We start from the raw sequence: 15676 nt of genomic DNA on the forward strand, positions 1-15676 counted from the left end.
AGAAAATAAAGTTAACATTTTGAGTCCACATGTCCTTTCTTTAGAACTAAAGAGAGGGAAAATGTGTTGGATTATAAACTGTACAGGAGGAGTGAAACAGCTAGAATAGTGATTAATGGGAAAGATTGCAACAAAGATTTAAGGTTTTAAAGTTTATTTATTAGTCACCAGTAAGGCTTACATTAACACTGCAATGAAGTTTCTGTGAAACTCCCCTGGTCGCCACATTCTGGCACTTGTACGGGTCAATGCACCTAACCAGCACGTCTTTCAGAATGTGGGAGCAAACCAGAGCACCTGGAGGAAACCCATGCAGACATGGGGAGAACATGCAAACTCTACACAGACAGTGACCTAAGCCAGGAATCAAACCCAAGTCCCAGGTACTGTGAAGCAACAGTGCTAACCAACAGTGCTAATTTCTCACCTGAGCCAGCACTTAGCAAAATAACAGAACATTCCACCCAATATTTCATCTAACAGTTTTGCACCAAATTTTTCTTTTTTGTTGCTAATTTTAGCTCTCCTTCTTCACTCAAAGGGTGATGAATCTCTGGAATTCTCTGCCCGTTGAAGTGGTGGAGGCTACCTCGCTAAATATTTTTAAGACGCGGGTTGATGGGTTTTTGATAAGAGAGGGGATTAAGGGTTATGGGGAGAGGGCGGGAATGTGGAACTGAGCCACGACAGATCAGCCATGATCTTATTGAATGGCGGGGCAGGCTCGAAGGGCTAGATGGCCTACTCCTGCTCCTATTTCTTATGTTCTTATGCTTTCTGGTTGAGCTTCCGTGGGTTCTAAGCACCCCCTGAGAACTCACTCAAAAGTGACCATTCTTCATTTGGGAGCCTTGGTGTGTTAAAAGCTATTCAGCCACAAGTCCAGTTTTGTCCATTCAAAGACATGCTTCCAATGATTAGGAATGGGAGCAGTGGCCCACTTACCTTTCCCGACCCAAAGATTTTGGTACCCTGATAGCTGTGTTCAACTTACTGAACACACAGGGGACTGCACAGTGGTTAGTACTGCTTCATTATAGCGCCAGGGGCACAGGTTCGATTCCCAGCTTGGGTCGCTGTCCATGTGGAGTTTACACATTCTCCCTGTATCTGCGTGCGTTTCCTCTGGGTGCTCCGGTTCCCTCCCACACTTCGAAAGACATGCAGGTTAGGTGGATTGGCCATGCTAAATTGCCCTTCAATGTCAGGGGGATTAGCTAGAGTAAATGCATGGGGTTATGGTAATAGGGCCTGGGTAGCATTGTGGTTGGTGTAGACTTGATGGGCCAAATGGCCTCCTCTGCTCTATAAGATTCTGTGATTCTATGATATCAGTTGCAGAGCGTGCCTTGTTTGCATGGGTTCAGCTATGCACTGAGTAAACTTACTGGAGGAGAATTGTAACTCAACTGTCTGCTTTTCAGCTGTAAATTTGGCATAAGGCCTCCAAATGTTGTGTTGATATGTCGAGTTCCTTTGGTATTATGCTGTATGCCATATTACTGTGGGTAACATGTAGTCATCCAGCACATCTGCCTGATGTAGCCATTAAACTCAAGCAAAATGAAAATCTTTAAGTAATGTGAAATTCAGGTGTAAATGGCTGGAACTTAACCTGTTCATTCTGTGCCAAGTTTTACTAGGCACTGAGTAACCTCAACATCAGAATGTAAAGGCAGAAGGTTGCCAGAAAACAGCCAAACAATAACTAAGTGCATAAAAATATCTCCAGCTCACTGCCTGTCCAGACAAGAATACTGTGCCCTCTCTCAAAACTCGCCCGTCCCCATCCCGAACCGAACCCCACCCTTCCCCATCCCCAAGGCTGAGTTGATGCAAGATTTGACATCTGCGGTTCTTCAGTAGTATGATATAATACCCAATCTCTATTTCAACCCAAGTCTGAGGTCTGCAAGGGCAGAGCAAGCAACTTGCCAATGTTATGCCCGATTTTGGTGGCAGTTGAATTTTTTTGGTGTCATAGTTATTCGGCGAGTTTATATTTGGCAAGATTATAATTTTCCTTTCCATTCAGCGTGGGGCTTTATGTTAGAAAATTAACAGGAACCTCTAACAAGATACTAATTGAATTAGAACAAAAACTATAGTCACTGAAAAGAAAACAGTATACTGTGGAAATGCACAATCCCGAAATAACTTCTATCAAATACGAAGGGATTTGCTAGCATTTCCAGCAATTTCTATTTTTATAACTAAGATCATTAATTAAATGCAGGATGAGCTAGACAGCTTTTGAAGCTGCAACAGTGGCTTTGGAATGTGTCAAAAGCTTTTATTTGCATTTGAGGATTTAAGAGAAAAGGAGTAGAAGCGAAAGCTCTCGGGTGTATTATTACAAGATTAGAGATAAGGACTAGGGATTCTGCTGCATGATCCCACTGATTCAGTCTGCGATCAGGATTTACCACCCCTGTCAGGATTGCCATGTCTGCTCATAAGTTGTGGCATGTCATAGTACTGGGTCTCCGATGAATTTCACTCATGCCCAACAGTTACTACCAGTTCCTGGGACCATCTTGAGGAAAATGAAGGCCTATCTGCGAAGTGGTCTCGTCAATCTTTTCCCACATGAAGGAAACAGGTTTAGCAGTGATCTCCATTGCTTCTATTCAAGCTCCCACTTAGTTTGTGCAAGCATTATCATTTCTATAGTTTTTTTCCCTAGAGAAATGTGTTTGCTGCTAAGCCTTCAAAAAATACCAGTCTTCCTATCTAAGGGGACCTTCTCTCTGTTTAAGTGCACAGTCACTTCTTGTGGTGTTGTGATGGCAGTCCTGTGGAAACTCCACCAGGATTTTGTGACTAGGCAATGGTGGATTCCCTTTGGCGGGCAAGAGCCCCACTGGGTGCTTGCCATGCATTTAAAAGTAACCACCCAACTTAGTTTCCTGCCTGAACATTGTCAGTGACAGAACAATGCCATCATCTCTGCAACAATCCTTTATGAGCAAATTTCCGTTCAGGGACAACTTTTTAATTTGATACTGATTCAAGAGATCAGACCACTGATCTGCCTCTGTGTAACCTCCTGACTGCAGGCTCGCAGCCCACACTGATCATATAATCTAGGTTGATACATTAATGTGATGTTCATGGAACACTGCACTGTCAGAGATGCTGTCTTTCAATTGACACTTTAAACCAAGGCTCTGTCTGCTCTCGCAGGTGACTGGAAAATATACTATGGCACTATTTCAACAAAGAGCAAAAGTGTTTTCCCCAACCTCCCTCAACCGACAAAATCAAAACAGATATTCTGTTCACTATCACATTCCTGTTCATGCAAATGAGAGTTTGCTGTGTGCAATTGGCTGCTCTGTTTCTGACATTACAACACTACAAAATTATTTTATTGGTTGTAAAGTACCTGAAGATGTCCTGAGTTTGTGAAAGGTGCCATGTAAATGCAAGAATTTCTATCTTAATGTGTAGAAAATAATTCCAAATAATCTATTGAATATACATTATTGTCCACGATTAGAAAGATTCAAATGTTAAAATGCAATGGAGGATGTGAACAAAGTAACTTAATTGCAGTGTTAATGTAAGCCTACTTGTGAGACTAATAATAAAAAAAACCTTATTTATGTGTAAGCCCAAGTGGCCATTATTCAGCAAGGTTTGGTTAACTCCGAATTAAAGGCAGGATAAAAGTAAAATCATGAAATGGCTTTTAACTGAATTTAGTACCACCAGTTTTGAAACATCCTATGGATTTCACCTTCTACTTTATAATAATTCAGTGAAGCCTTTATAATTTTACAGGAGGTTCACCTAAACTATAATATGCTTCAAAATTCCTGATATTGATTTCAGTAAAATGGTATGTTTTGTTTAACTTTGGTTATGTCTTTCATTAAGGGTTAACGCACACCTTGCTTCCCAATCAAAGCACTACTAGTTGATTGCCTACGTTTAACCTTCATGCCAAGGCATTTAACATTAGCCATTCTGTTTTCCTATGCTTACTTAGTTATTTGCTTTAAATCAGTAAAGCACATGCTCACAAACAGGTCTGCTTTCTTAGGAAATGATGTGCAGAATTTTCATGGTCAATTTAAGACTCACTTGGCTCCAAGTCACAGTTTTGGAATCAATGTTTTATGGTATTTAGCATCTGGAGATTTATACATTTTTAGGCTTTGGTGTGGATGTGCAGAGAGTGGCTGGAGTCAGTGCAAGTTAAACTAATCCTTCAATGAGGTGTGTAAAACACAGCTCATCTGCTATAAACGTAAAAGTAGTCAGTGACTATTATCCTGTGTACTTAACTGAAGTAAACACACAAATGTGTTCAACACATTTAGAGTTAAATGGTTGCAGTAATTAGCTTGAATTCTAAAGAAGAGAGCAGGTCCAACGTACTTGTTCACCCAATGTGGTCCTGAGCTATATAGTGCCAGAAGATCCTCCATTTCTAGTCTCTGCTAAATTAGTAGATCCAGGAAAACAATTGGCCTGAATTAGAGGGCAGATGACTTTAATCCTGAAGCAGTGACCCAAACTGAAGAGTTTTGTGTAAATATTGGATAAAAACCATTGAAGTAGCCTTGCTTATATTTGCTATCTGGGCTTTTCCATGGTGAACTGTCACTTGTGTAGTTACAAGAAGAACCTGGACTTGCCAAGTCTTGTTCTAGCATAGCAAAATGGTACATAAACCAGTTAATTTTACCTTGACATCATTTATTTCGCAAGTTCACTTTACTGAAGCTGCTAAGTGTGAATTAATCCCAGTGCATTTACTGAGTTTATTTTATTGTCCTTCCTCTAACAGCTACAGCCTGGTTGGTGGTAACTCCCAATTTTCCATTAATCCATCTACTGGACAAATTATTTCAAGTGCTCTGCTGAACAGAGAGAACAAAGAAATGTACAGTCTTATAGTGGTAGCTACGGATGGAGGCATACCTCAAGCCATGTCGAGTTCAGCCACTGTGTTTTTAACAGTTTCAGACATCAACGACAACCCTCCCAGATTTCGTCATTTCCCATATGTTACCCACATTCCAGCACCCACAGATGCAGGTGAGCAACTTGGTCAAAAGCGTGCCAAAGACAAAGGAAGACATTTTGGAAGCTCCAGTATAGCAAGTGGCCTCTTCAGAGACATTGAAAGAATGAAAGAGTGTCCTGGCCAGAAGCAGGGTGGGAGGAAATACAATCAAGGTGGTTGTGGGCATCAATTCATTGATGAACAGCCTATTCCCCAGCAGTGGAGTTAGGAAAGCTGGAAAGGGGGGTGGGGGGGCAGTGTCAAAGATGGACCAGGTAGTTAGTCAAAGTAGTTTGTTACCATTTCTCTGAATTAAGGCAAAATGAAAGCAAACCAGAAATGTTCAAATTAACAGATATTAAACAAAACAAAGGGCAGATTACGAGAAAACACTGTAGAAAGTTGGCTATCCGTTCAGTAATGAAAAAGCAACTAAGTGCATATTGTAAGGATCAATCACGAGCAGTGTTCAGTTAATTGACTTTGAAAGAATTTGACCATCGGGAAATAAGGTACTGCGTAAAAACATTTGTAATCTGCTATATTTTGATATATTAGTGCATGCTGCAACATATTACATATCTCATGTGGTCATGTTTTTAAAAATTACTTTATGGGCAAAGAATGGGTAATGTGATTTGTGCTTTAAATCTCTTTGGCATGACAAAGCAAGTTTAATGTGTACCATCCCTCTTTAGTAATTTGTGTTTCTTTATTAGAGATTAAAAAGAATTTAAATTGTTGGCTACCAGCCAAATTAATTTACTGTAATCTATTGCCACTATAAATCAGTGATATTATTATGGCATTTCCTTCAGCCAAACAAAATCATTTTAACTGTGAATCTAGTTTGAATTCTTCATTTTTTCGTAGGTCATTAGCTCAAAAGGACAATTTTAAAGCATCAGTACCATTTTCTGCTACTTATAATACGTATTAAGTCCTCGTTATTCTGCTTAAGAACTGTAAGGAAAAATATATACTAACCTGTAATGCTTCCTGGGAATTTACTATTGGTTGTCATCTAATGATATTTTATAGAAAGAACTTGGAATGATATTATGCTTTTCATGACTTCAGAATTCCTGAAATCACAGTCAACAAAGCACTTTCAAAATATAGTCACTACAGTAATGTAGGAAACCCATGGCAGCAAGTCGATGCACAGTCTTTCCTTTTAGTGGCTGATGTTGGCCACAAAACCAGAAAAATCCCCCCCTTTTCTTTGCATAATGCCATGGAATCATTGACATATACCTGAAAGAGCAGAGAGAACCTGAATTTAACCTCTCATCCTGAAGATTACTCTCATGCAATACCACCATCCTGGGTTCCGTGCTTTAGTCTCTGGAATGAGACTTGAAGCCATGGCAACAAAAGCAACATACAGAGGATGCTGGAAAATTAAAATAAAAACAAAAAATGCTGTAAAACCCAGCAGATCTGGCAGCACCTCTTGGGAGAGAACAGAGTTAATGTTTGAAGTCTATATGACTCTTCTTCAGAGCTGATGAGATGAAAAAGTGATAGATTTTGTGTTGTTTGAAGAGGGTGGGAAAAATGACATTTGGGTTTTTTTAAAAAGGGGGTGCTGATAGAGGAGAGAGTTCATGGACTGAAGTTCTTGAACGCCATAACGTTTTGATTCAGGATTGGGTGTGCTACTACTGAGCCAAGGCTGACACCTTTTAGTGATTACATAATAATTATTTAATTTTTCAATGTGGAAATCATCAAGAGCACTGAATACTCTATCTGTTAACTTAGTAAATGGAAAATTCAATGTAGAGTGAACTTCATGGTATGTGCAGGGGACAATCTGATTTTTACAACAGAAACTTCATTTTGGGTTCAGCTGAGCAAATAGAACTGAATTTTGCCCCTCGCATGCTGATTCTAATATTGGGATGAATTTTGAGTAAGGAGCCCAGAAGGATCAGTGGATGGATGTTGGTTGTGATCTTCCCCATGCGACCAATTGTGGAGCCTCCTTTGGGAGCCCCATCCAATTAAAGATAGCAGCTGGATTCCAGTGTTGAGCTGTCCAATCAGCCGCTAACTGTCTTCGCAGTGTAAAGTCTTCTTCAGTAGGAGGGAAGCAGGCCACACATCAGTGAAAACATCAGGCTACCTGGAGCTAGACCCCCTTTGGGAATTACTGCCAGCAAACAAATATAATCCTTCAAATGAGACACCTCCAGGTGCCCAGGAAAATTCCAGCCATAGGCTGTTCATGTTCGTTCCAGTATGATACTGTGAATCTGCTGCCACTGAATGAGATTGTGCACTTCAACTACACATTTTACTCTTTATTATATTCTCATTTAACTAGTAATCTCAGAATCATAGAATTATTACAGCACAGAAGGAGGCCATTTGGCCCATCATGTCTGCACCAGCCCTCAAATGAGGATTGTGGCGTAGTGACTTTCCCCTGTCTTTCCACTGTACCCATGCTCATTGTTTCTATTTAAATAATCATCTAATGTTCTCTTGAATGCTTTGGTTCAACCTGCCTCTACTGCACTTCCAAGCACAGCATTCCAGACCTGAACCACTCACTGTGTGGGAAAGATTTTTCTAACATCACGTTTGCTCCTTTTGCAAATCACTTTGTCGCTGCCCTCTCATTCTTCATCCATTACAAATGGGAACAGTTTCTCCCTATCTACTCTTCCAGCCTCCTCATGCTTTTGAACATCTCAATCACATCTCCTCTTAGCTTTCTTCTCTTCAAGGAAAACAGTCACAACCTCTCTAATCTATCGTCATAATTGTAGTTTCTCATTCCTGGAACCATTCTTGTGAATCTCCTCTGCGCACTCTCCAGTGTAATCAAATCCTTCCTATAGGATGATGCCCAGAACTGTACACAACACTCCAGCTGAGGTCCAACTAGTGTCTTCTTTAAGTTCAGCATAATCTCCTTGTTCTTGTATTCTATGCCACTATTAATAACGTCCAGAATAATATATGCTTTATTAAGTGCTGTCCACCTGTCCTGCCAGCTTCAATGATCTATGCATAGATACGCTCAGGTCCTTTTGCTCCTGCACCCAATTAAGAATTGTACTCCAAACTACATCCATGTTCTCCCTACCAAAATGCATCACCTCATACTTCATCTGCCTCCTACCTTCACCAACTTCTGCATGTCCTTTTGAAGTTCTGTTCACAGTTTGCAATGCTTCCAAGTTTTGTGTCATCTGCAAACTTTGAAATTGTCCTTGCACATCAAGATTTAGGTCGATAATATATATGGGGGAAAGTAAGGGTCCCAGTACCAACCCCTGGAAACTCTGTTACAAACCTTCCTCCAGCCCGAAAAATATCCAATGGCCATTTCTCTTGTTTCCTTTCACTCAACTGATTTTGTGTCTACGTTGCAACTGTCCCTTTTATTCCAGCAGCTATAACTTCTCTCTCAATTCTTGTGTGGCACTGAATCAACTGCAGTAATGTACAATAAGAAGACAGCAAACTTATTCAGTGTCCCATTTCAGCTCTACATTTCAGCATTGCTTTTGTTTACTTGAGATTACACAACAACAGAATACAAAAACAGAGATGATACAAAATGAATATTAGCTGTAATTTAGCCTTTAGGTTTATATGTCGTAAAATTCACTTGGCCATTAATTGTAGGATAAATAAATATAAACATTTCACTAAATTTATCTATTAATCACTCCTATTTGTGCATTATTCTTCAACATATACCCCTTTTCCTTCTGTCCTAAAGCCACAGGAATATATAGGACAGCAAAGGCTATTGTGGTTCACCTGAGCAATTCCAACATCTAGGAAATATATCCCACTGTACTGGCTGTCAGCATTCTCACAGACTATTTTTCAATGCGTGCTAGTTAGTGAAGCTTGTTTTTTTTTACCAGTTTGTATGGTATGAGTTATCAGATTTTATCTAGCTTTAAAACTGGTCACATAAGAAGCCTGAAAGCATGCTTAATTTTCTACTGTAGTCAGAAATCTAGTACACTATACTTAACTCTTGTATACTAACAACAAGTCTTAACATGGTTCTCAAAGAACTTTGTACTTATTTGCATCGTAGGGCTGTTCTTTATGGCATTGTGTCTCTTATTACTGTGCACGTTAATTGAAGTTTTGCAATCAAAAGCAGAACCTAAAATAAACAAGAATATTTAGGATTCATCACCACTGCAGTATCCTTTTAAAAGAAATTATTATTATTTCCATGTTCCACAACAAACAGGCTGCTCCTCACTTGTGAATTTAACATGCTTCATTTAACGATCACTTTGTTAATTAAAAATATGCTGGTTTTTTACAGAAAAGAGACACCGCACTGATCACATTGTCACAGTCATCATTTGTTTATGGTAGTATTTGGGAGTAAGCAAGTCGGCTGGATTTATTCTGCTCACAATGGCTTCAGAGCTTGAACTCTGTATTCTGAAAATGTCAACCCATGTTTCATATGCTGATAGATCTCCTTTTCATTTCAACTTTTGTTCAATGAGCATTGTCCAAATGGTTTTACAAATTTGTTGATTGTTTAAAAAATAATTTTGGTCTCCAAGGACTTTGGGTGTCTATTTTGTTTAAAGCCAAGTTTGAAACCTCAGTCAGCAGTCAGACCACGACCCCAGTCAGTGCAAGAATTAATTGACTATTTCTAAGCCCTATTCTTTTGATCTGGGGCATTCTTCACTGGTATGCTATAGTGAACTTGAATGTGCTGAAAATCATTATATATTGACAATAATTGTTAATCCTTTTCATTGAGTGTCTCTGATCCAGAAAAAAAAACTGATGAGGGCTATTAAGACGTACATCATTTTCTAATACAGCTTGTACAAAATAACTGATAGGATTGCTATATCTTTGTAATTTAATTTTCTTTAACAGAACTACTTGAATTGTGTGTGCATTAACAGACTCCTAAAGTGTATCCTCCTTCTTCTGTATGCAGGTTCATTCGTGTTTGCTGTGACAGTTTCTGATGATGATGAAGGCCCCAATGCAGAACTCCAGTATTCCTTGACGGGAAGAAATGTGGAAAAGTTCCAGATTGATCCAAGTCGTGGTGCTATCATGGCTGCTCAGAAGTTAACTGGAGGCACTGATATAACTGTGACTGTTAATGTTAAAGACAACGGAATGTATCCAATGTCAGACTCCACCACTGTGACAGTGAGGTTTGGAAATGAGGCTGATTTTCCTCAAATAAATGCTGGGCAACAGTCTTTTATATTTCCAGAAGACCAGAAGATTGATACCTATGTCACAACAGTGTCAGCCTCTTCAACAAGGAGTCATATAAGGGGGGCATTATCTTACTATGTCGCCAGCGGTAACCTCGGTGATGTCTTCCATATTGATCAGCTGACAGGGAAACTTGTTCTCACAAAACCATTAGATTTTGAAGCTGTTCAGAATTATGTGCTGTGGATTGAAGCCAGAGATATGGGGTATCCTCCCTATTCTTCCTATAAACAATTGGATATCACTGTGCTAGATGTCAATGACAATGCACCAGTTTTTAATCAGAATCCTTTTGTGGCGAATATAATGGAGAATACCTTCTCACACAAAGTAGCCACTGTTGTAGCAGAAGATAAGGACAGTGGTCCTAATGGTCAGATAGAATATGCCATAGTGGATGGTAACAAAGGCAATAATTTCAACATCAACAGAGAAACCGGTGAGATCAGAAACACTAGACCATTGGACAGAGAAAAGAATGCCCAGTACACGTTAACTGTAAAAGCAACAGATAAAGGAGCTTCTGCAAGGAGCTCTTCATGTCATGTCATTATCAACGTTTTGGATGAGAATGACAATGCTCCAAGATTCTCACAGATATTTAGTGCTCAAGTGTCTGAAAATGCTGCTATTGGCTACACGGTCACACGTGTTACCACTTCAGATGAGGACACTGGAATGAATGCTGTTAGTCGGTACTCTATAAGAGATGTAAACCTTCCCTTCTCCATAAATTCAAAGACTGGAGATATCACAGTTAGCAGGCCTCTGAATCGGGAGGATGTGGAACGCTACATAGTCAAAGTTTATGCCCATGATTCTGGATGGACAGTGAATACAGACATTACTGTTTTTGTCACAGATGTAAATGATAACGCCCCACGATTTACTCATCCATCTTACTATCTAGATTACCCAGAATTCACAGAGATTGGCTCCACAGTTACTCAGGTAGTAGCTACAGATCCTGACAGTGGCCTTAATGGTCAAGTATTTTACTTCATAAAATCACAGACTGAATTCTTCAGAATCAATTCCACCACAGGAGAGATCTACACCAAACAATATTTAAAATATCATAATTCCACAGGTTCTAAAAATCGGAATATCAACAGGCACAGTTTTATTGTAACGGCCTCAGACAGAGGTAGAACTCCCATGATGAGTGAAACCACTGTCATTATCAACATTGTGGACAGTAATGACAATGCACCACAGTTTGAATCTGAAAAATACTTTACTCCTATTACTAAGAATGTCCAGGTTGGTACAAGATTGATTAAAGTCACCGCTGTGGATGACAAAGATTATAACCTAAATTCAGAAATAGAATATCACATTACTGGTGGAAATAGTTCAAATCAATTTGCACTGAACAAAAATACTGGTTGGCTGTCTGTTGCTTCCTCTCTGAGAGCCTATGGGAATAAAGTGTTTTTAATCAGAATCTCAGCAACGGATAGAGGTAATCCCCCACTTTCCGCAACATGTACTGTTCGCATTTTAGTCACAGAAGAGAATTTGCACACACCTCAGTTCTCTCAGAGCCAGATCAGCATCACAGTTCCTGAAAGCCTCGCCACTGGAACAGTCATCAGAACAGTTTCAGCCAGAGATGACGATGCTGATATGAATGGGTTAATCAGATATAACATTTCTAAAGGAAATGAGGCAGGTGTGTTCTCTATTATTAATTCAACTGGTGCTCTATCTCTAGCTGGACACCTGGATTACGAGTCACAGCAAAAACATGAACTGACCATAAGCGCTGAAGATGGCGGATGGGTGAAAAGAACTGGCTACCTGAACATCACTATTCATGTCACTGATTCAAATGATAATGCACCACTGTTCAATCCAAATGAGTACTTCCCAGTTATATCAGAAAATGCCCCGAGTGGTACAACAGTAGTTCAGTTAAATGCCACCGACGCAGATTCTGGAGCTAATGCTGTGATAGCCTATGCAATTAAGACAACTGACAGTGATCTTTTTGTCATTGATCCAAACACTGGAGTCATCACAACTCAAGGATTTTTGGACTTTGAAATGAAGCAGAGTTATCATTTGTATGTGAAAGCCTTTAATGTACCAGATGAGGAGGAGCACTTTAGCTTTGCCAATGTTTATGTGCAGCTCAGTGGTGTCAATGAGTACGTCCCACGTTTTGTGTCTAGACAGTACGCCTTTGAGATCTCAGAGGCTGCTTCAAAAGGCACCACAGTTGGTGAAGTATTTGCAGGTGATCGAGATCTTGGGAATGATGGCACTGTCAGCTACCTACTGGTTGGTAAAAGCAAAACGAAAGGGTTCAGGATTGACAAAAAGACTGGACAAATATATGTGTCAGGGCAGCTTGATCGGGAAAAGGAGGAACAAATTTCCCTGCAGGTTCTGGCTAAGAATGCTGGAAGCATCCGTGGATTTGATGTTGATGAAGTTTTTGTGAATATCACTATACTGGATGCCAATGATCCTCCTATTTTCACTTCGGAGGAGTACTCTGTACAGATTAATGAAGGGGCTGCACCCGGAGCTCATGTCATTTTTGTAAGTGCCTTTGACTCTGACTCTGTCCCCAGTTGGAGCAGATTCACTTATCACATTGGAGCTGGAAATGAAGAGGGTGCCTTTTCTATCGACTCTCAGTCTGGCCAGGTTTCAGTGGCAGCAGAACTGGACCGTGAGTCCATTCCCATATACAATCTGTCTATATTAGCTGTTGATTCAGGGGTGCCTTCAGCCACAGGTAGCACCTGTTTACTTGTCAACCTGGAAGATATTAATGACAATGGACCTACCTTAACATCCATGAGTGGAGTGGTTATAGAGAACCAACGTGCAGGGGCTATAGTGATGACACTTAATGCCACTGATCCCGACCTTCCACCAAACCAAGGTCCTTTCACCTACCATTTGCTCAGCACAGGCCCTGCAACCAGCTACTTCAGTCTTAGCTCTGGAGGGATTCTTACGACAACCAGAGAAATTGACAGAGAACAAATCAGTGATTTCTACTTGTCAGTAGTTACCCGTGATTCTGGCACACCACAGATGTCTTCCACAGGAACTGTGCATGTCACAATACATGATCAGAATGACAATCCATCAGAGCCCAGAACAGTAGAGATATTTGTTAATTATTTTGGGAATCTGTTTCCAGGTGGGATTTTGGCCAGCGTGAAGCCCCAGGATCCGGATATATTGGATACCTTCCGTTGTAATCTAACAACGGAGCATGCAACTCATTTTAACATCCCCGTACAAACATGTGATCTAAATTCCCAACCGAGATCAACAGATGGAAAATTTGATTTGATTGTCCATAGTAGTGATGGGCTGCACGGTACTGTAAACAGCAATGTCCATGTTTTCTTCTCTGGATTCAACAATGTAACCATAGACAACAGTGTTCTTCTTCGTCTGAATATTGCAACTGTCAAAGATTTTCTTACCAACTACTACCTTCACTTCCTGCGCATTGTTAAGTCTCACCTTTCCGGAATGGCAACTGCAGTGCAGATCTACGGTTTTTATGAACTGAATGGGAAAACCTATTTAATGGTAGCCATAATGGCAAAACGAACTGGCAATCAATATCTCAGCCCCAGTGGGGTATCCACTTTTTTTGAGAGCATTAAGGAAACCGTGTTCAGACAGAGTGGGGTGCGAATAGATTCCGTGGACCATGACCCTTGCACTCATGACCCATGTCAGAATGGTGGAAGCTGCGTGAAAAGGCTTGCCGTTGGCTCATCATTGCAAAGAGAGGAAAGTGTCCCGGTGGTCATTGTCGCCAACACGCCTCTGGAACCATTCATCTGCCGTTGTCTGCCAGGGTATTCTGGGCATGCCTGCGAAACCGACATAGATGAGTGTCTTCCATCCCCTTGCCACAATGGTGGAACTTGCCACAATTTAATAAGTAGATTTTCATGTACCTGCCCTGAAGGGTTCATGGGAACCGCTTGTGAAAGGGACATCAATGAATGCCAATCCAATCCCTGCAAAAATGGTGGAACTTGCCAGAACTTTCCAGGAGGTTTCAAATGTGCTTGTAAAGCTGGATATACAGGTATTCCTCTTTTAATCATTTATTCAGTGATTGTTATTATGAAATACATACATTACTTTGGATCTAATTTTATTCATTAAGATTCTTGGATATTTTGTGTTTTAAATAATAACACTGAGAACTAACGTACCATTATACTGTGGCAAGGGATGCAGTGATACAAGTCCACAGAGACAGATGTCCACGTGGTTACTAGGTCCACATGATGTTTTTCTCTTTTAATCCACAGGTGCTTCGGTCCGCCTTGTTGCCCAACAAGGGGCATACACGCGATGGGTCGTACGAGGGCTGCTCTTGGATGTTTCGAGAGTAGCCTAGTACTTCACGTCGTTAGTGTACGCTTAAACTGGACCAGATGCTGAGTAACACGACAGCTCAGTGACAATCACTGTTTGCTGTGCAGATGCATGGATTTGGGCCAGTGTCTGTGGGAGTTTGCACATTCTCCCCGTGCTTGCGTGGGTTTTCTCCAGGTGCTCCGGTTTCCTTCCACACCCCAAAGATTTGTTCTTAGGCTGATTGGTGTAACAAATTGCCCCTAAATTAGTCTCCCCTCAATGTGGAATGCCATAAGCATAGACAAGGGTCATGGGTGGAGAGGGGACTCATAATGTTAAAATGGCGGCGTGGGCTCATTGGGCCGAAGGGCATGTTTCCCATGCTGTGTTGTTCTTTGTTAATTCCTCTGAAAAGTCAGCAAGTGAATGTGCCAAAGCAAGGTGTTTTCCTCAAGCTGCTGAAGGAAAATTAGAAAAATCACCAATGTTGCCCACCCTTACAGACTAGGTTAGGGTGGTCACAATGGCAATCACAGAATGTCAGTTGCAAGCTTACTACTAATTCTCCTTTCTGAAGACTGGCCATAGAATCCATACAGTGAAGAAGGAGGCCATATGGCCCATCAAGTCTGCATCGACTCTCCAACAGAGCATTTTACCCAGGCCTGCTGTTGAAATGCAGAAATTGCAGCTGCCATTGGGTGATAGATTGTTCACCATTCCCCACAGAGTGAGTTTCCATTTACAGTAGTTCATTCCATCAGCAAAGATCCTAGTAAACAGGAAGGAAGCATGGTCATCTCAGATTGCTCTTGCATTCCTTTGATGGCTGGTTATAAAATAGCACTATCAGAGAGTTGGAGTCAATTTGTACTGCACAGTAAAAAGATCGAATGATCTCAACAATATCTAAACATGTTTCTAATGCAGCAATGATTAAATAGCCTTTAATTAAATTGCAGAGAATAAAAGCTTCTGGTGTAAGGAATAACATCTTAGCATGCGTAGAAGTTTGGCTGGCTAACAGGAAACAGAGTAGGCACAAGTGGGTCATTTTCT

At 40.6% G+C, this 15676-nt stretch overlaps 1 protein-coding gene across 1 annotated transcript in view; it reads left to right on the plus strand.

The window, feature by feature from the left end:
- The window catches only part of fat4 (FAT atypical cadherin 4), a 317517-nt gene that overhangs the window by 225726 nt on the left and 76115 nt on the right, over positions 1-15676 (plus strand). The window contains 2 exon segments of the mRNA XM_080193732.1: positions 4799-5049; positions 9972-14339. Coding sequence (XP_080049858.1) covers positions 4799-5049; positions 9972-14339 — 4619 coding nt within the window.

This window comes from Carcharhinus amblyrhynchos, chromosome 1, assembly GCF_965287045.1.
Source record: "Carcharhinus amblyrhynchos chromosome 1, sCarAmb.v2.hapA, whole genome shotgun sequence".
NCBI lineage: Eukaryota > Metazoa > Chordata > Chondrichthyes > Carcharhiniformes > Carcharhinidae > Carcharhinus > Carcharhinus amblyrhynchos.